The sequence below is a fragment of the Schistocerca americana genome, chromosome 2, assembly GCF_021461395.2.
Source record: "Schistocerca americana isolate TAMUIC-IGC-003095 chromosome 2, iqSchAmer2.1, whole genome shotgun sequence".
In the NCBI taxonomy this organism is placed as follows: Eukaryota; Metazoa; Arthropoda; class Insecta; order Orthoptera; family Acrididae; genus Schistocerca; species Schistocerca americana.
The window spans coordinates 997488277-997510053 of record NC_060120.1 but is presented as its reverse complement, the minus strand read 5'-3'; the positions used below and the strand labels follow the sequence as shown (position 1 = coordinate 997510053).

At 45.3% G+C, this 21777-nt stretch overlaps 1 protein-coding gene across 1 annotated transcript in view; it reads right to left on the bottom strand.

The window, feature by feature from the left end:
• Positions 1–21777, bottom strand: part of LOC124594597 — a 393017-nt gene that overhangs the window by 19038 nt on the left and 352202 nt on the right. The window contains exon 12 of the mRNA XM_047132970.1: positions 954–1352. Coding sequence (XP_046988926.1) covers positions 954–1352 — 399 coding nt within the window. The remainder of the gene's footprint in view (positions 1–953; positions 1353–21777) is intronic.

The window sequence follows — 21777 nt, the reverse complement described above, 5'->3', positions numbered from 1 at the left end:
CACATAATTCACTCGAAATGGCCGGAACATTCCTCAAACAGATGGCGAACAACTGTGCACTGGTGATATGGCGCACTGTCATAGGTAAAAATTCTATTGGGAACATGAAGTCCATGAATGGGTGAAAGTGGTCTCCAAGTAGCCGAAAAGATAACCGCTACCAACCAAAGATCCTTTGAAATGGACCAGATGACCAAGATCATTCCATGTAAACATAGACTACACCATTATGGAGCCACCACCGCCTTGCACAGTGCCTTGTTGACAACTTGAGTCCATGACTTCTTGGGGTCGGAACCTCACTTAAACTTACTATCAGCTCTTAATAACTGAAATAGGAACATATCTGGCGAGGCGACGGTTTTCCAGTCGTCTAAGGGCCAACCGATATGGCCACGAGCCCAGGAGAGGCGCTGCAGATGATGTCGTGCTGTTAGCGCGTCGGTCATCTGCTGCCATACCTCATTAACGCGAAATTTCGCCGCCCTGTACTAACAGGTAAGTTCATCGTGCGCCCCTCACTGATTTCCCCCGGTATTACATGCACTGTTGCTTCTGTTAGCTCTGACAACTCTACGCATACGCCGCTCTTCTTGTTCCTTAAGTATTGTCTGTCATGAGACTTAATGCTCTCGTCGAGCTCTTGACACTATGGATCTCGGAATATTTAATTCGTTAGCGATTTCCGAAATAGAATGTCAGGTGTCGTCTAGCTCCAACTACCATTCCGCGTTCACAGTCTGTTAACCCCAACCGTGCGGCCAAAATAACGTCGGATACCGTTTCTCATGAATACCTGAGTACAAGTCAGTTTTGCCAAAGCACTGACGTTTTATACATTGTGTCCGCGATACTACCGCCATCTGTATGTGTGCCAATGGCTGCCCCATGACTTTTGTCACCTTACTGTGGAGAGGTTCCGCTGTGAGAATGGCGCCTGGGTTGGAGCGTACCTCTGTTCTTGAGGCAGACAGGCACCTCGGCCTCGGCGGAGGTGGACTTGGGGGCGTCCCGGGCCCTGTCCCGGTGGAACTGGAAGGAGATGTCGCGCAGCGGGTCGACCGACTTGGAGCGGCGCGGCAGGGAGGCGTGCAGACAGGCCTCGCCGTCCAGCTGGTCGAGCAGGCGCTGCTGCTGGTGCTTGCGGCTCGACAGCGCCGTCGTCAGCGGCAGCTCGAAGTCGCGCGCCGCCGTTGTGGTGGCGGCCGCCGCGGGCCGCACCAGCAGCAGCGACGAGCACGTCGACACCCCGGAGTCGCTCGAGCTCGACGAGTCGCGGTTGCCCGCCGCCTGCGCCAGGCTCGACGAGCGACGCACCCGGGGCGCCAGGCCCACCGCAGGCACGGCCACCGCTGCAATTAAAAATGTCAGACTGTAGCGACACGAATACCCTGATTGGCAACCACACAGCAGGATGCCTCGTATGGGGTCGATGTTTCCGCTATTTGAAGCTACAGCAAGCACAGGTTAGCAGCCATTATGACTAAAACTATTTACGTCATTCGAGGGCTATTCGGAAGGGAAGATCCCAAAGTTCGCGAAATGGAAACGACAGTGAAAATGTACGTTAAAAAATGACGTAATTCCTCCAGTTGTATTAAGGTGTTGGTTTTATTGGCAACTGGTTTCGATGTTGTTACATCATCATCTTCAGGCCCTAAATACAACATACCATGCATAAACAACCAATGCAACAACAGTAATTTATGAGTTATTATGCAAAACAATTCTATTATAACCATATTACATAATGGATATTTTTAATGAAACTAATTACATTTTTGGTCATTTCTGTTAAAATGCCATCACTCTGGACATTAGCCATTTACGTGATATCACTAAATGCACAATAGTTTTATCATAGGTCAATATCAGCTATTAAAAAATGGGAGTACCGGTATATAACAGCTTAAGCGACATTCAGTTATTCTAATGGATCATAATACAGGCGTGGAACATTGTTAATTATAATCTTTTATTTATTTTTTTAAATAATGAACTACAAAAAGGAGAACATACGCATTGCCAATCAGACATATGTTAGGTAAACTTCATTGTTTACTAGTAGTGAACGGCGGGCAAGGCAGATTAGAGTTACGTTTGCAAAATTCTGTACTGTCGTCATACTAAGGTAACAGTGGCGTAATTTACTTAGACAACTTCGTTCCTAACACCACGAAAGAAATGATAAGGGACCAAAAAAATATTGTGAAACCAACTTGATACAAGGTAGTCAAAAGTGTAAAATACAAAGTAATCAATTTAAAAAACTATTCATTCCAATAAAAGTATAAGTTAACGATACTGAAATACTTTCTATGTCGGTGTCTCATCGAAGGCTATGACCAAGGTCTAAAATAATCAATTCCAGTATGTTTACATGGTCAAAAGCACGATCCGGTACATGACAATGCTCTAAATAGAAGCAATCTAGCTAATGTCAGTTGAAATAAACGGTCATATATGTAACCTATTTCTTGTTCCGCTAATAAATACACACAAATGCAGCCACTCGCTAAAATTCATGATGTGTAACTCATGTATTAAGTATGTGATCTCGTCGAGTGTCAATTCGAGTAAATTACGATCAATGATGCGCTTAATCTCTGCTTACTATGGGCAAATAGTGTACTGGACCAATCAATACTAACATGGCGATTCATTCATTTTACTTATCTTTACAATTCAGTTCTTGTATAGAATTGGTAGTTAAAGCATATCTGCTACACACTGATTTACAAGAAATGAGCATGAAAGTTGGAAGCACGATTATTTTGACTATAAGACCAATTTACTGATTAAGACAAACTGACTATAATATCGGAAGGTGATAATGTACCAAGTATAAAGTCTGTCTAAGGAAGGTAAGTTACTCATCGAAATGGTTCAAATGGCTCTGAGCACTATGGAACTCAACTGCTGAGGTCATTAGTCCCCTAGAACTTAGAACTAGTTAAACCTAACTAACCTAAGGACATCACAAACATCCATGCCCGAGGCAGGATTCGAACCTGCGACCGTAGCGATCTTGCGGTTCCAGACTGCAGCGCCTTTAACCGCACGGCCACTTCGGCCGGCTTTACTCATCGAAATGACAACATATTGAACTCTGTACTAGGTATAAGCTGATATAAACACGTGAACTACTATCTTATAATCAGTATTAAACAGCAGAATCTCTACACGCGGGGGGGAAACAGTTAAAGTATCATCAAGCAAGTTGACATTGAATCTACAAAGGAAGCTAAGTCATACTAAAAGTGATGTAACAGTAACACGCGGTAAATGGACGGAGAAACGGTCGTGCTTCGATATTATGACGTGTAGGACGTCTAAGTAGACAACATTTTACAAGTAACTCACCGTACTTGTGGATAGCGATCATAAGTGGCTAACACTACTTAGTCGGTGGTGAGATGGGCGTATTCCATGCGGAAGGAATGTAGTGATTAGTATGAAATCAAAACTACTCGTTCACAGATTGTAACTAAGATAACTTCAGCACCAAGGATACGGAATAGTGGAAATGTTCCACTTGCAGTATCGAGAACCAGACTATTCGACGCATACATACACTCATTTCGATTATGGATATACGAAGACAATGAAAATCCGTTGAAGCATTGCACAGTGTCTTTAACATGCGTATTGATCGCGTCACGTCGCTCTTTTCAGTTCTGAATACGTAAAGATGCCTAGAATAATAGTGCCCCCTGAGAGGTTTCGCCTGTTATCATGCAACTCTATTTAATGTAACTGTCATGCATTTCGTTTTTCATGACAATTCTCGGTCGCACACAGCAGGGGCAATGGGGACGTCCCAGCAGCGTTCTAAATGAGGTGTTTGATGTATCACAATACAGCCCGGACTTGAATCTCTCGGATGTTCATCTCTGCTCACATGAATCTCTGGCTCTGAAGACAGCATTGTCACACAGGCAACAAACTGGAGACCAACGTGGAGAAGTCGTGGAAAGCACAGGCCTCTGGCTTCTATGACGAGGGTATGGTATCAAGTATCGATACTATCCCATAGCGTATCAGCGAATAGCAACTTTCCATCTGTTATATCCTAGCCAGTAATGCCACCCGAGCCCGCTGCCAAAAGGTTGGCAGCATCAAAGTCCGGACGCCGTCCGCATAAGCAGCGCCAGCGAGACAGGAAATCGCCGCAAGTCTGCGCGCGCCACCGCTGGCTTCTGGTTTCTTAAGCGCTGGAGTCGCGAGCGCTAGGACAGTTCTGTATTCGCCGCTCAGTTGTATACTCGCCACCGAATTGTGTACTTGCTAGTCAGTCGTGTGTTCATCGCAGCAGAGTTGTTGTTTGTCGTCAGCCGACGCTGACCTAGCCGCTCCGACTCGAACTAGACAGATTTCTGTAGACACGGAGTCCACTACTGTGTTGCTGTATCTTCGTTAATAAAGATAAGTACCGACTTTTATTTAATCAGAGTGTTTGGGTTTTCATCTTTCTGTTCACTGTTCCAGCGGACCGGTCGGCCCGCTATTAAAAGTGTGGCGGTGACTTCGTAAGCCGTTTCTACAGCGAATTATTTGTCGCTACGAACACCGCCACAAAACCATCTGCCGCCCATAGTGATCGCGTGAGATCTGCGGACCCAATGTAATACACCCGCTGAGCCAAGCTTTCAGCAGCTCTGGACTACGAGCACCCTCTGCCGCCACGATATAGAGCGCCTGGCGGCAAACACACGCCCACTCCCACTTGGAGCCTCATCGCGATGACACACTCATTCGTGTAGTAGTACAGCGAGTCTCGTCTGTAACATTGGATAGCTGGATTCAGTTTCTTGTTGCTTATTTGTAATGAGCCTTCGTAAGCTTGGAGAAATACAAGAAATACAACGACAGTTGACGCATCACTCTGTAGCCCACCAGTGCTTACCATTGTGTACGAAGTACACAACAGAGTGTATCGGAAAGTTGGTATAATGCTACGATAAATGTCTAACCCGGGGCGGCAACTATATTGAGAAGTATGTGGAAGGTGTAGTAAACTCTTGCAAAAACATTTTTTTTTTTTTTTTAAATCATGACTGGTTTCCATATTGTGACTGATCCGACGTTACTTTACGAACAGCCCTCGTAGTTAAAGAGCACTTTGATAACCAAATTTAGTAGTTGATGCTGTCTCAGAACGAGCAAGGCCAATATACACCACTGCAGAGACGATCAAGGCCTGTAAAGGGAAGGAGAATGAAGCCCTTTAACACAAATATTACTTGGTCCAGTAAGGGAAGTGCGAAAGGAGGTGGCTACAGCGTACCTAAGAAAATCGGAAGAAATGATTCAAATGGCTCTGAGCACCATGAGACTTAACTTCTGAGGTCATCAGTCCCCTAGAACTTGGAACTACTTAAACCTAACTAACCTAAGGACATCACACACATCCATGCCCGAGGCAGGATTCGAACCTGCGGCCGTAGCGGTCGCGCGGTTCCAGACTGAAGCGCCTAGAAGCGCTTGGCCACTCCGGTCGGCAAAATCGGAAGAATCAGCGAAAGATACGTCACGCGCTCTGATCCGTCGCCATACTGTTCTGGATGCAACAAAATATTACTGGACACGTTGGAGAGGCCCATCTAGTACCGAACATTCCACAGTGACATTTTCAATCTGCAGAGCGGTGTGCGCTGATATGAAACTCCCTGGCAGATTAAAACTGTTTGTCGGTTAGAGGCTCGGGATCGACTTACACTTTCGTGGAAAAATGCTCTACCAATGCTTTTTCCGCTTATCGCCAGCGGTCATTTCACCATTTTTTTTTTTTTTTTTGTGAATTTGATTGCTCAGCAGCCTACACAGGTTTTTTCCAGAATCATTTAGAAAACAAATGGTGAAAAAAAGTTTTTGGTTTGATGTGGACGCGGAACTGCTACGTTTAACTTCACAACTTACAGCTCACGGATATTTTTCCCCCCTTATGCGGCAGGAAGGAACGGACACAGTCAGGCTGGGTGAACACAAGATGGGCAGGGGTCGTGTCCCGGGGCCTAGCCTCGACATCTCCCTCCCGTCGGTCACTGTGTTGCTCTCACACATGACTCTGGGCCTTTTTATTTTTTTTATTTTTTGTTAATTAATTTCTTTTCTTTTTTTGTTGAAACCTTGCGACTTGCTACTCAAAAAAGAATGAAGCTAAATCAGACTTAATTCCTCATTTCCAGACATGGCCTACAACCATTTTTGTTTGTTTTTTATTAATTAAACGGAAAAACAGGACAATCAGGGCCACAGGAAGGAAATAAACTGTCCAACAACACGCCTTGAATAGGTATCTTGACGAAAATTCCAAGAGGGACGGCTAACACAACACCTTTTTTCCTGCGTTTACCAAAAACAAAGTAACAAGAACAGAACGTACGAACTGGATAGGGAGTACACACTTTATCCATTCCTTAACAATTAAATACCAAATACAGCACATTCGCAAAAATATAGCGATAGCCTGCCGTTCTTTGCTGTGTCCAATATTACAGTAACCATATACTTATGAAAGGCACAAGCTTCTAGGTCATACCCGCTCTCCACCACGTTATTACGAACATAATACCGGACAAACAACATGTATTATTCGTTCTGAGAAAGAAGGTTGAATCGGGATGCCGGAGAATTTCACTGGAAATTGCCGTTTGTGTCGTTCTGGCAAGGAAGGTCAATTGCCGGCGGAGACAACTCCATCGTCTCTGTCCACAGGTGTCCAACTGATGAGATAATGTATCCGTTTTTTCATGGCAACGACTACTTCGGCATATCTCACGAAGGCCAGTGCGAAAAAGTCGAAAGTTGTTGGGGAGAAGATTATGAACGACTTGGTACCATGATTACGCCATTTCCATCGGCAAAATGCGTAGGCTTACATTGGACCAAACATCGTTCCAATCTCTCTCGCGACAGGGACTCCACAGAGGAAGAGCCATTTTGAAACGTCCAGCGACATAACAGCATTTTGACGGAGAGGTGGGCATGAGAAACAATATCAGCTCACAAACAACTGACATCAATAAAAAATTTCCCAATATGACTTAATTTCTTATTTATCCCTGCAACGTCTTCCGGAGGGGTTAAGCTCGCAGGTCGAAGAGAGTCAAGGAGGCGAGGTTTAAGTGACTGGGGGACGCGAAGAAACGTTAAAACAGAGAGCCGAAGAAATGAAGCAGAAGCCTTGGCCCGAACATCAGGGAGGCCCAGAGCTACCACCAGCTGGGCTTTCACCATAACTTCATAGCGCTCACAGTAAACAGAATTTCACCAGATATACTTGTCCGATAATCGTTGAAACTTCCGTGACACCGTCGCCCCAAGGGGAATAATTTTGGCAACAAAACAGGGTTTGGTGAAGACGTAAGTTCCCAAGGTCCGAACCTTATGAAGTAACGAGAGGGAGTGACGTTCGTTTTCAAGGATCGCTCCTTCAATCCTGTCCGGGACGGACTTCCAGTTCAACGCAGCTATCTTCATCGGACAACGACGAATAATTCCACCCAACGATCGATGGCGGGCGACCGCGTCAAACTCCGCAAATTGAGTAACCGACACTTCCGTTCGTTAACCTGCGTACGGACGAAAGATGAACCTTGCTCCCAATAACGACCAGCCTCCCAATCGAGCAACTATGGACCTCAGTAAAGGTTCCAGAAATAGCACGAACAGCGAATTAGATAGGGGACTCCCATGCAGGACACCTCGACACTCCTCTATGGGTGGAGAGAGGGAGGGAAGGGGGGGGGGGAGTAAGACGGCAATTAACGTCAATAGACGCCTGAATACTAGTAATCAGAGACATGAATATCCGTTGTGTAGCATCAGAAAAACCAACAGTCGTCAGCACTAGCAACAGAAAGTCACGACTAACTCGGTCAAACACACAATTAAAATCAAAAAGTAAAGCGTCCGACACAGGAACAGGGAAGTAATCGAGATGAGATCGCGATATTTAGCAACTGGAGACAGTAGAGTCTAGCCCGGGAGACAGTTTTGATAATGCGCGATAGTGTCAGCAAGCATAACAGACAAATGACTATTTAAAGCGCGCGCTACGATTTTATAATCAAAATTTAATAGCTTTATCGTTGGAACCTGATCCACGGACAGACATCCCGTCCTTTTCGAATTAAAACAAATTTTTCGACCTTAAGCGAGGGTGGAGTGCACACCCCTTGAATTCATTCATCATACATCTTATCGTATCTCCAATCAGAAAAAAAATTCTTTGGGAAAGCCATCCAAACACGGAGATTTGAGGGAAGCAGAGCGAAATACAATATCAGTTACCTTGTCAAGGTGGAAAGCTACCAAAAACTTCTCATGGAGAGCTGTCGTAACAACACTATCAAGACGAGAAGTAAAATTATCAATAGGTATTCCGTCTGATGCCACTAATAACGGGAAGATTCACGCATTATATCAGCTTGCGACGACCACTCACGGTCACCTATAGAACGAATGATAGTGAGACAAGTCCTTTGAGATCGTGTTAGAGGCCGAATTAGATGAAAAGAGACGACAATTCATACTGGACTAGGAACTCAAACGAAGACCATCTAATTGTAGTTCTTTTGAGTTGTGGGGGTGTCATCTTCACGCAATGAACTTCCACAACTCTTAAACTGACGTCTTGAGTACTGTCATAAGGCCCACGAAAGACAGCATAGTAAAATTCCTGAATCCTCCACATTCAGTCACTTTACCAGCTCTAAAACTTATAACTGCAGTACAAAGCCGAGGTCTGGCAATGGCAGCCCATACTTGGGAATAGCTTGCCCGCGCCCACACGGCAGCGATGACATCATGCAGATAGGGGTTCACCAGGTGTAAGATATATAGATTCCAGGCAGAGCAAGAATAATGTACCCTCTGCGGGACGCGGTTAAGAGTCATTGAAACAGCACACTGGTCAGTGAAGCTGGAATGATTTACAGAAGTTGTCAACACAGGGAAACAGACAAATAAAAAAGGTCTAGTCGACTACTAGAAGTAGCCGTGAAATACGTTAAACACGCTAACGTGGGATGATATCTGCAGATCCAAGCATCCTGTAGACTTACCGACGCCAGCATATCATTACGTTCACGACAGTAGTCGTAACTGGTAGTGTGATACACAGGACGTAGGTCGCAATAAAAATCTCTGCCCATGAAAATGTTTTCGAGGAGTCTGACGAAGAACCAACTCGAGAGAGAAGCCGGTCTACCTGCAACGGATCTTGAAACTTCACAAAAAATTAAATCAATCTAGAATCAAAATAAGCAGTATCTAACTGATCAGACGTAACGCGGATCGCATCAACCAACCAATCGTCAGCATCTAGAGAGCCTTGTTGCACAAGACGCGTACTCTTTGTCAAAACTGATACAAACGAACATCGACGAGGAATATTCTTGGGAGACTTGACACACATCATGACGCGGGCATGGAACGCCGCCACCAGAGAACAAACCAACAATCCGGCCGAAAGCACACACAAGACTGACTACCCAAAGGATCGACACACGCTTCGCTGCCATACAGGCGGAAGTAACAACAACCTCCTTGGCCGACGTGCAAGGCGGACCTGCAACTGGGCTACCCAAGCACTTGTTACGACCCGTCCTCCAGGGGTGGTAATCGTGCAAATTTCGCAGGAGAACAACTGTGAAGTTTGGAAGGTAGGAGACGAGTTACTGGCGGAAGTACAACAGTGAAGACGAGTCGCGAGTCGTGCGTGGATAGCAGTCTGTAGAGCACTTGCCAGCGAATTGGAGGTACCGATTTCGAGTCTCGTCCGGTACACAGTTTCAATCTGCCAGGAAATTTTGGTACATTCTGTTAGTAATAAAGTGTTTGTGTGTTATCTCAGACTACACTAAATAGAAATAGTGAAGCTGCACAAGACAGTACGCTATTTAACACTTCTCCCTAACTTTATCATATGGAATCGTAGTAAAGCATTAGTAGTAGCATGGGTATTGGTAGCGCAATTTTTAGTAGTAGCTGCTGAAGAAAAAGCAAAGTGGTGGTAGTAGCAATTGGAAGTTTTATGTAATTGCAATAGTTATATTGTTCGTTACTGTAGCAGCAGTAGTATAATCTGTTGTAATGGCACTTAGTATGTATCAAGGTAGCAGTAAAAGTAGTCAAGATCATTTCAAACAGTGAAAAACTGTGGCTCTTTCTCTTTAGTAGTAAAGGACAATTCGACTGAGGAGGAAACAGACGCCGCAGGTAGAGCAGAACATAGGTAGACATGTAAATGTTAGAATGATAGTTGTATACTGAAATAAAGATAAGGGAAAAATACTATAATAGACACTCTAAAATTAATTCAAAGTTAGTATAAGTAAAGATGAAGTGACATAAAAATAATTGGATCTACGTAAAAGTTCATATACCTGCGAATCTCTATGAAAAGCTCCAGTGTCGTCGCAAGAAAGTGGACCATGAAAAAATAATAAATAAATAAATAAAGTTGATGTGCATTACTCTTTGTGAAAATTGAAACGTCTAGAAAGTTAGGTCCCATCCAAGCTTGGACCAGTGCAGCGATAATAAGTGATTGAGACTGCAGCGAGATGCTGCAAACATAGTCCCAGGAACGCGCTCTTTTATGTTACGTCTCGCCAATTCGTTGGAGAACCGTCAAACTGAATGGGAACGTGGAATCAAGTGTTGGTATGCCTCGACGAGAACAAAGCGCGTAGTATTAGCATCTGACAGTTGAGAAAGGGCAGAACAAATTGTCTCCGGCAGTGTGACTTCTACACAGCACGCTGATACGACAGTGACGCGCGTGTGGAACTAGGTGATAGAAGATGGAGTACATAGTGACAAGAGGGTACTAGAACACACACTGTTACCAGAGAGCTCGATAACCGCCATCTTGTCGACACAACACCTCCGTCCGCAGATTTGGCACGATGTTGAGGAACTGCAATGGATTTGGACATGTTGGCGTCGAAAGTTCGACGGCGCCTGCAAAGGGCTGGAGTTATGGCACTCATATCATTGCGTCAGCTTCCACCGATCGGAAACCAGCAACGCTTCAAATTGTAACGCTGTCACTCCCGTTCTTAAAAGCAAGATTTGGTTGCTCTGGATGAGGCCAGCTTCAATTCATACTACGGTGGTTGCAGCGTACATGTTAGACGATGTCGTGGTGAACACAGTCCAGCAACTGCAAAGTGGAGCGACATAGCGGACAGATGCCAAATGTGATGTTTTGAGGCGCCATGAGCTATTATATGCAGCCACACCTCCAACGTAATGGTGGGCAATATTTATACAAGATGCTCCATTAGAGAGGTTTCGAAAACTGAAGCACTGTCCCCCAACCCCCCCCCCCCCCCCTCCCCAACCCTCTGTAGGCAACTTCATATGCCATACTGTAACAGGACAACGTCTGACCACTTCTAATAAGAAGTATACAAACCTTCTACGAGGAGCGATGAGTACCATTGCTCCCATGGCCTGCACGTTCCCTGGGATGTCTACCATCAAACATATCTGGGATACGATCGGTCGGTAACGTATTCAAAAAATGGTTCAAATGGTTCTGAGCACTATGGGACTTAACTTCTGAGGTCATCAGTCCCCTTTCGGTCGGTAACGTATTCAAAAAATGGTTCAAATGGCTCCGAGCACTATGGGACTTAACTTCTGAGGTCATCAGTCCCCTAGAACTACTTAAACCTAAGGACATCCATGCCCGAGGCAGGATTAGAACCTGCGACCGTAGCGGTCGCGCGGTTCCAGACTGTAGCGCCTAGAACCGCTTGGCCACTCCGGCCGGCGGTAACATATTCCCTCTGGGCCTCCTGCAGCCACTAACGACGCCTTCTGGACGCGCCTACAAAACGTGTGACACTGTGTTCCCCAGAAGCACATCCTGGCCCTCTCAGATTCCATACTACGTGTTTGAAGGTAGCGATTCCATCACGTGCTAGCTTAAGACCAATTGGACTCTCACGGTCAACGTGCATGTACAGTCACGTAATTCCAATCATTTGTCTACTTTCATAACCAATCTGTGCACCAAATTTCAATGTAATCAGAAGTCTTCTTTCCGGAGTAGCGCCGCGCGTGGTAGCCGCGTGGTCTTGGGCTCCTTGTCACGGTTCGCGCGTATCCCCCTCCCCCCCACCCCAGTAGGAGGTTTGAGTCCTCCCTCGTTTGTGGGTACGTGTGTGTTGTTCTTAGCGTAAATTAGTCTAAGTTAGATTAAGTATTGTGTAAGCCTAGGGTCCTATGACCTCAGTAGTTTGGTCCCATAGGAACTTACCATCACCCGGTGTAACAGTTTTCACGAACAGTAATGTATTTAACGACATAGTTTTCAAAACAGCAAATGACGTGAGTGAGTAAAATAACATAGCGACAGCATTGCGCACATTTGACGGAGCATTGGTCGCAGGTCAGGAGACGTTTCTTCATTGAGAAATAAAGTGAAAGCAGGGACACTACGTTCTCTTCTGAAGACTTAATTTTGTTTATACACGGTCCAGTAATGTTAATGTGACCACCACTCATGTTGGACGTCAACGTGCAATAACCAATGAAGGTCGCGAGGTGGCAGCTCTAGCAGTGCAGCGTATATAAAGTGTGTCCCGGGGACGCAGGAAAAGTGCTGTCGTTGTGGTAATGCGGAAACGGAGTGATTTATCTGGCGTGAAAAGGAGTATAGTCATTTGCTTGAGCGCGAAATATGGAAGCATTTCCAACACAGCTAAGTTTGTAAACTGTTCATGTGCAGTTGCGTTTAAAGAATGCAGTGCATGGCAAAATAACGTTTTCCGAACAACTGTCGTGCAGCACACGCCACAGATGACAGGGGTGAGCGACGGCTGTGGAGATGTGTACAGGTGAGTAGAAGTCCAGCTGTTGGGCATTTGACCCTCGACGTTAATCAAGGGGCTACCCGCACTGTCCCGACAACGAACGTTCAGCGAACGTGCTGCCCATGGACCTCCGCAGCAGGCGTCTGGTTCATACACCCAAGCTGACTGTTGTGCATCGGCAACGAAGGCTGGAATTTGCACGCCAATACTGGACAACCGCTGAGTGGTGACAGGTGGTGTTCTCAGATGAGTCACGTTTTATGCCCCATCGCACAGATTGACGTTGGCATGTATGGCGTGAAACGTCTGAAAGCAGAGGCGTCCAGGCTGGAGGAGGGAGCTTTATGATCTCGGGAATATTTTCGTCGCATTCCCTGAGTGATCTCATCATTCTGCAAGACACAACAGATCAACACACGCATGCACCTATACTAGGTTGCCATGTCCCACCCTACATGCTGTTTCATTTTCCTCGCTACGATGGTGTCCACCAGCAGGACAATTCAATATATTACATACCCGCAATATATTACATACGTGCGTATTTCGAAGAGCACTAGGATAAGTTTACCGTATTATCCCGACCACCAAACGCCCTGGATTTAAAGCCAATTAAGAATCTGTGAGACAACTTCGATTGGGCTGTAAGTGCCATAGGTCCTCAATCGAGGAACTTAGCTCAGCTGGCCAAGGCACTGGAGTTGGCTTGGTTCCAAATCCCTGTTTGTGTCTACCATGATCTCACTGGTGTCTTCTTACACTTCTCGAAACGGTCTGCGCTGTACACGGTATTTATTCCGGCTTTTCGCAGGTGGTCACATTGATGTTACTTGACAGCGTATGTTTATTCATATAGTACAGTTCTGTATAATGATTCCTTCTTGGACTGCATCACACCTCTTTTATTCCCATGACAAAGTTGAATGAGGATAATAATTAATCACAAAGGAAACTGTGTTTGTGGATGGTAGGGAAAATGTGATTTAGACGTTAGAAATTATAGTATTACATTTTGTTCCTCTTTAAAAAGGCTAGCTGAAACTGTACCTACGAACTAAAATAGTATGAAAGATCCTAAAGATAACAATGAACAACTCATAAGTGTTACCTGATGGTTAAATAAATACACTTATCATCCAGACCACCTACCTAACAGCCGGTATGTCCACACCTTTGGCACGGATAACAGCGGCGACGCGTCTTGGCGTGCAAGCAGTGATGCCTTGCTAGGTTGCTGGATGGGGTTGGTGCCACATCTACACACACACAAGTAACTTAACTCACATTAATTCCGAGGAGGAGGGTCATGAGCTCTGACGCGAGGTTCAGCCACATCCCAGACGTATTCGATCAGGTTCAGATCTGGTAACTTTGGGGACCACCACATCAATTGTGACTCGCTACGCTACTCTGATCCTCAGGCCACTGAATAATACTCCTGGCTTTATGACATGGTGCCTTATCTACCCGAAAAATGCCACTGCCGTCGGGAAAGAAGATCGTCATTAACGGATGTACGCGGTATGCCAGCAGTTTACGACAAACCCTGGGCCGTCATGTGCATCGCACGAGCTCTGCTGGACCAATGATTGCCCACTTGGATGATCCACACAGCACAATGGAGACGCCGCTAGCTTGTCTCCCTGCCGCAGTACAGGCGTCAAGGAACTGTTCCCATGGAAGACGACGGTTTCATCAGACCACGCAACATTCTGTCACTGCGCAATCTTCCAGTGCCTATGATCACCCCTGTCGCAGTTGCCGATGTCGTGGTGTTAACACTGGCACGTGCATGGGTCATCGGCTGCGGAGGCCTATCATTAGGAGTGTTCGATGCACTGTGTGTTCACACACACTTGTACTCAGCTCTGCATTGAAGTCTGTTGATAGTTCTGCCACAGTTCACCGCCTGTCGTGTTTTACCAGTCTTCCCAGCCTAAGACATTCAACATTCGTAATGAGGAGCGGCTGCCCGACCCCACGATGTCTGGACGTGTTTTCACCTCGCTTTCGCCATTTGTTGAAGACACGCATCACAGCTCTCCTCTTACACCCGACAAGTTGTGCCGCTTCCGATATACTCGTGCCGAGGCTCCAGGCTATCACAATCTCCCTCGGTCAGTTTTACACCCGAACAGCACTCTCACTGATACAAAATGCATCGTGCGTGTGTCTGACTAGCAGAGGAAGAACGGAGATCAACAAAACAAGTATTCTGCCATCACTATATTCAATTGAATTTCATCATCTTCACATTGCCCTGCATCTACAGCGTAATTGCAATGACTTCGAAAATTGGTCACAATTTTCCAGAAGCGATGCGGCTTATATCTAGGCAAAATTTTGTTTAAGGGACAGGCGTCGTTTACGAACCATGGGCAAAGCAATCTTCGCAATATGCATAATCATCATTTGAAAATGCACGCTGACTGAAAGAAATAGATAAGAAACGCTCTTAGTCTATCAACGTTTGTCTGTTTTTCAAGACCCCGCATCACTGGTCCCTGATTTATTGATGTGAATAGCAGTATGCTCAAGTATGTAGAGTTCCTAAGACATGCTGCTGCCGCAGTTATTGGAAGACATCGCACTGGACATACGGCAATCAACGTGATATCAACATGACGGATTTTCCTCCCATTCCACACATGTAACTACAGACACTGCCAAAAGACCTACGGAAAGCACTGGCAAGGTCGTTCAGGATATTCTGCACATTCCAAAATTCAACTGTTCTATATTTTTATCTATGGCGAAAATAGAAACCATAAGTCTATAAGGGAACACCGATGACATCCGGAGGCAGGAAATGCCTTGTAACACAGGCGTGGGTTGCCGTTAACTCCAGGTGAAATTCAACATGTAGTATTTTTTTCTCCAGAATCACTTTCTATCGTGTAGAAGAGTGCAAGGTAAACCTGTTCTAGCACTTGGTATGACAGCCGCGATAGTAAACACACGAACCGTACCTGAATTGCGTGCTTGTTTATATTTGGCATAGTAGGCGAGCCTCTTCTCCTGACGGCGGTGCAAAGTTTTTGCGCAGTTGTTGTCTTGATACTATTTGATCAAGACCCATAAATGTTATGTCGCTGAATTTCTGTTAGAAGCTTCTTTAAAACTCCACAGAACAAAGTATGTAGTTCCACCAGGAAAGGAAACGAAGTCGTCGTCGTAATTCGGCATCTGTCAATTACAAAAAATTCTTGCAAATTTTCCGCTATAACTTGGTAAAAACCGTATGTACAGGGTGTTCAAAAACAAGTATCTAATACTTTTGGAGGTGGTAGTACTCAGTACCCATCAAAACAAGAAAAATAAGTCCAATGAGCATGCTTCCGGGAACGCATACTTTCCGAGGTAAACACATGTTTATAGGAAGGACTGCGTCACGCTTGATTGCAGATATTAGCACAGCAGTAGCACTGGCGCTCCTTTAAATGTGTCGACAGAGTATCATGACATCTTACTCACTGCCTATCTTAGGTGGTCTGCAGTCAGTTGTGTCCTTCGAGTCGTGTTGTAGGCTACGTTAGTCGTGTTTGTGTGACTTAATGTACAGCACTGTCAATCCTCCGTGCGTATCATGGTGTTTTACCTACTTCCAGACCCGTATTCTCTTGTGTATTTACTGTTATTTCGCTGTTTGTACGTACAAATAACGTAATGCTTTTACATTTTCTCTCTACCAGCACTTGTTAGCAATGGCAGCCCACTACTCGAGAAGTGAAATGGCAGATATGATATTCTGCTATGCTTTAGTAAATGGAAGCAGCCTGCGAACCTGTGCCCTCTACGCTGGAAAACATCCACAGTGCACAGTGTCCTCTGATAAGCTGTTTGGCAGACTTTTCCATCGTCTTAGGGACACACGTACCCTCGCATCTTCTAAGACTTTCAGTGGATGACCCCGCACATTCCAGTCGCCTCACACGGAGGAGGGTGTGTTACGTTCAGTGAAAGAAACCGCTGGAGCCAGTGTGCGCTGATTAGCAGCAGCAGAAGGCGTGACTCACACTCTTACCTTTGGGTACTTAACGGTTAGTTGCTGTACCCGCATCATCTACAGCGGTGTCAGGGCCTCAGACCACGGGAGAATCATACAGACGGCAATGGTTGTTGCTCCACTGCTCACATCCAATATTTTAGTTTCCTAAGAAAAAAATGGTTCAAATGGCTCTGAGCACTATGGGACTCAACTGCTGAGGTCATTAGTCCCCTAGAACTTAGAACTAGTTAAACCTAACTAACCTAAGGACATCACAAACATCCATGCCCGAGGCAGGATTCGAACCTGCGACCGTAGCGGTCTTGCGGTTCCAGACTGCAGCGCCTTTAACCGCACGGCCACTTCGGCCGGCAGTTTCCTAAGAGGCAGTGTTCACAAGAGACAGCGTTTTGAATTTCCATAACCAACAAGTATGGTCGAATGTAAATCCCCAAGCAATTCAGGAAGGACGGCATCGGGGATTCTCAGTCAACGTATGAGCAGGCGTACTTGGTGATAGATTAATAGGGCAGTACGTGCTACCACAAAGGTGAACTTGTGAGCATTATCTGGACTTCCTCATTAATGTATAGCCTACCTTGCTGGAGACTGTGCCACTGCAGCAGCCAATACAACCGTGGTTCACACATTCTTCACAATGGGCGCGAATATCTGAAGCAGACGTTTCAGGACTTCAGGACCTCTGGATGGGTCGGGGAAACCCCCAAACCTCGTTCCCCAGACCTCAATCCCCTATTCTTTTGGTTAGGTGGACACTTGAAGGAAATGGTCTACGCCACGCCAATCAACGATGTGCGGACACTACTTGGTCTCGTCTTCAGTGCGTGCCAGCAAGTGCAACAGCTGGATATACTTCAGAGAGTGCGTCATTCCTTAGAGCCGGAGGGCAAAGCGGTGCATTGTCATGAACTGATGCCACCTAGAACACCTACTTTAAACACTTGTTTGCACATAAGGTATGCATTTCTGGACTCATGTTTACTGGAATTTTCTCATAAAGTATGCATTTCTGGACCGATGTTTGTTAGCCTGACTTTTTTGTTTTGATAAGTACTCCCACCTCTCAAAGTATTCGACACTGTCATTTGAGCACCCTGTATTTGGGCGTGGCCTGTCTTAGCCGCCTCAACTTTTATATACAGGCTGGTCAGAAACAGCCTGGAAAATCTGCAACAGCCTAACAAGCCTGGAAAACTTGTAAATGTGTTGCAGCGTAGTTTGTGCTGCCAAATATCTATTAAGAAAAAAGAATTTGATACTTGGTACTGAGTTAATTAGCATTGACGTTAGTCAATTAGGACGTTGTACGTGCAAATTGAAGTGGCCCGCGTAGATTATAGCGCTCGGGTTCGATCCTTTCTACCGTCACATGTCCAATTTTTTACCGCTCTCTTGTTCGGTTTTAGGAAACCAAACGGTGAACAATTATGGAGACACCGTCTGTGGCGTTCACTTGAATTTGCGCTCGCAACGGCTTGACTGGCTAACTTCAATCTTATTAACTCAGAAAGACAAAAACTTAACGATTTTTTTCTTAACAATTATTCGTCAGCGTAGCCTACCTTGCAACATCCTTACAAGCTTCTCAGACTGTTTCTGGCCACACTGTACATTCACAGCTCATAAAATAGAATGGTGAAATTCTGCACTCTTGTCTCACGTCCTCCCCTCCCCCCCCCCCTCTCCCAATTTTTGTATAGGCTACTTAAGGTGTTTATTAGATGGACTGGGACCCTCTTTTTTAATACTGCTCCACTATTTGTCTCTAATAACTTTATCAAAGACATCTTCCAAAACAACGTATACTAAGTGGATTTCTCGTGTAAATTTTGTATGTTTTAGAATGACCCGTATCATCACACATACTTTGCCTTCGATTTACTTCTGCAGAAACTCATATTTATCACAATGAAACCGTAAGCCTTGTATGTTACATTTAGTAAGTTAATCCCTCTGTAATTCTGGCAGTTATTTCTATGCCCTCTGTTGCGATGATCTTGATATGACACTTCTTTTCCAACACATAAGGAATATATTCGCCAGTTTCAGATGGAGAGAAATGCAACTGTATTTTAGGAGTTGCTCACCATGCCTGTAACTTTCTTGTTTTTCAAGGCCTTCATATCCTCCGACATCTCTTCTATGCATAAATCGTCCATACGTCGCGAATCAGCGTATCTCATTTCTCTATTTTCACTCCGTCCATCTGTATTTTAAAGGGATTTTTGTTTCGACCCACCGCCTCTGTTCAACGTTCTTTACCTGTACTGTTTCTCTGTCTGCTTCTCTAGTTATTTTCAGCGTCAAATGGGCTAGTGCTTCTCTTCCAAGTATAGTATCTTCAATTACACTTTGAAACCGGTCTCTGTTAAGCAATGGCTCCTACTGTTTGTAAATGTGATTGTTTTCTACTTCCGGGTTTTAAAATAATAGAGATAAGATTTATGTTTGAGCTTTAGTGTCTCTGCAAGATCTGGTGCCCAGATTTTGAGGCCCCGTGTACGTCGTATGTCTTTCCTCTCAGCCAGTGCTTCACCAGCAGTCTTCGATATTGCATTTCTTGTATTTTCCATTGTTGCACAATATCTTCTACCGCTTCTGTTTGCTGCAGGTTCCTGTTTAGTCTTCCCCGGTACAGGTCTCTGACACCGTCTACGTTGAACAAAAATTCTTTATAAACTTCATCATTTGTCGTTTCCTCGGTAGCTTTTGTAGTCTACTTCTACTTTTTGGTCATCTCTTCAGATATTACAATAAAATTATCCGAGTCTACGTAGTGTCTAAAGAAAAGACAAGCTGGAGGAAGTAGTAAGAGATCCCAAGGTCTACAACTACTTCCTCCATCCCCTCCCTCTGCTAGTGCTGAGTCAGAATAGGACCGCGGTATTCCTGCCTGTTGTCAGAGGCAACTAACGTTTTGACCTTTCTGTGATAGTCCTCTGCAGGTTTTGCCCTCCATTTTTCAAAAGTTTCACAATGAGAGAGCCAATTGGGGAGGGGCTTCTTATGTGGTGCATCGTGTCCATCGTGCGCTGAAATGTTTAGTATCCTTTGACGTCATGGATCTGCATCTCCGCTCATTCTCTCTCATTCTCCAGCCGCTGGGTGAGAACACCTTCCTGGTTGTGCTTTCCTCCATCCACGCGCCGACGATGACAATGGACTTGTTTGCACAATTTTGCGTGAGTATTGGTGCCTTTATAACTTCTCGGCTCTTAACCCACCATTGTTAACCGGAAGCTTTGGCGATTACATCACATGTCATTGGTATCGACATAAGCAAACTGCACGTATCGAGTGAGTTATCGACGTTTCACTGGATACACACCAACAAGCACACTTATACAAACATTAAACTTTCATATATGATCGGAGGCTTTCCCGTATGTGTTCTTTCCAGGGTTCTCGGGTGTCCAGCCGGATGCTATCGTTGAAGTGCCACGATATTTCGGCGAATAACCTTTCCGTCAACATCAGGTGGTTCTGATGGAGTGGCCTGTCTGCTCTCTGCCGGCCGGAGTGGCCGTGCGGTTCTAGGCACTTCAGTCTGGAACCGCGTGACCGCACGGTCGCAGGTTCGAATCCTGCCTTGGGCATGGATGTGTGTGATGTCCTTAGGTTAGTTAGGTATAAGTAGTTCTAAGTTCTAGGGGACTGATGACCACAGCAGTTAAGTCCCATAGTGCTCAGCGCCATTTGAACCATTTGTCTGCTCTCTCTCTCTCTCTCTCTCTCTCTCTCTCTCTCTCTCTCTCTCTGCCGGCCGCGGTGGTCTAGCGGTTCTGGGCGCGCAGTCCAGAACCGCGCGACTGCTTCGGTCGCAGGTTCGAGTCCTGCCTGGGGCACGGATGTTTGTGATGTCCTTAGGTTTAAGTAGTTCTAAGTACTAGGGGACTGATGACCACAGATGTTAAGTCCCATAGTGCTCAGAGCCATTTGAACCATCTCTCTCTCTCTCTCTCTCTCTCTCTCTCTCTGTCACACACACACACACACACACACACACACACACACACACACACACACCTTTCACTTTCCCCTCTTTGGGGAAGTGTATGGAGGAGTTTGTGACCTGTCGGCTTTTACTCCACATTGTATGCTTGTGCGTGCGTGTGTGTGTGTGCGTGTGTGTGTGCGTGTGTGTGTGTGTGTGCTTGTGTGTGTGTGAATTCCTAAAGGAAGAAACTGCTTAGGTCATCGGTCCCTAGGCTTGCACACTACTTAAACTAACTTATGCTAAGAACGACATACACATCCATACCAGAGAGAGGACTCAAACTTCTGGCGGGAGAGACAGCGCAATCCGTGACATGGCGCCTCTAAATGCGCAGCCATTCCGCGTGGCGAGACGCACTTGTTGTTTTATTGCGTAATCTCTATTACAGAAGCATTCTAGTTCCGTGTAAAGAGAAACAGTCTACCTCTGTTTTCGAAATGTAAATGGCATGAGTAGCAAAATACATACCATGAAGGAAAAATTTTACGTAAACTTTAACACCTGTTATTACACAGTTGCACCTTAAAAATTTTAGTCCTTTTAACGTAAAGAGTGTGAAATCGCCAGTAAACATTTTTGTAAATAATTGTAATTCACCACGAGTAGTGCTGAGACAGTCTCATATCAGGAATCTATATTCCTAAAAGGGTACAAGCGTCATCCGGCCACATACTCCCAGTTGGAGGTTGCCTAACTAACGGCTTCGAGGGTCAATAAAATTTTGATTTTCAGAATTTCATACATTTATTGACGGAATTAAAAATTTAAAATGCTATTATAATCTACCGTTTGAGAGACATAATTCTTACATCAAAGGGTTAACAACAAAATAAACCAAGCACCGGGTGGTTATAGTGACGCAGACGGTGTTCCTAATGCCGCAGTGCGGGCTAAATACATTGCAGGGCGCGGAAACATCATAGGTATGCTCATTAATC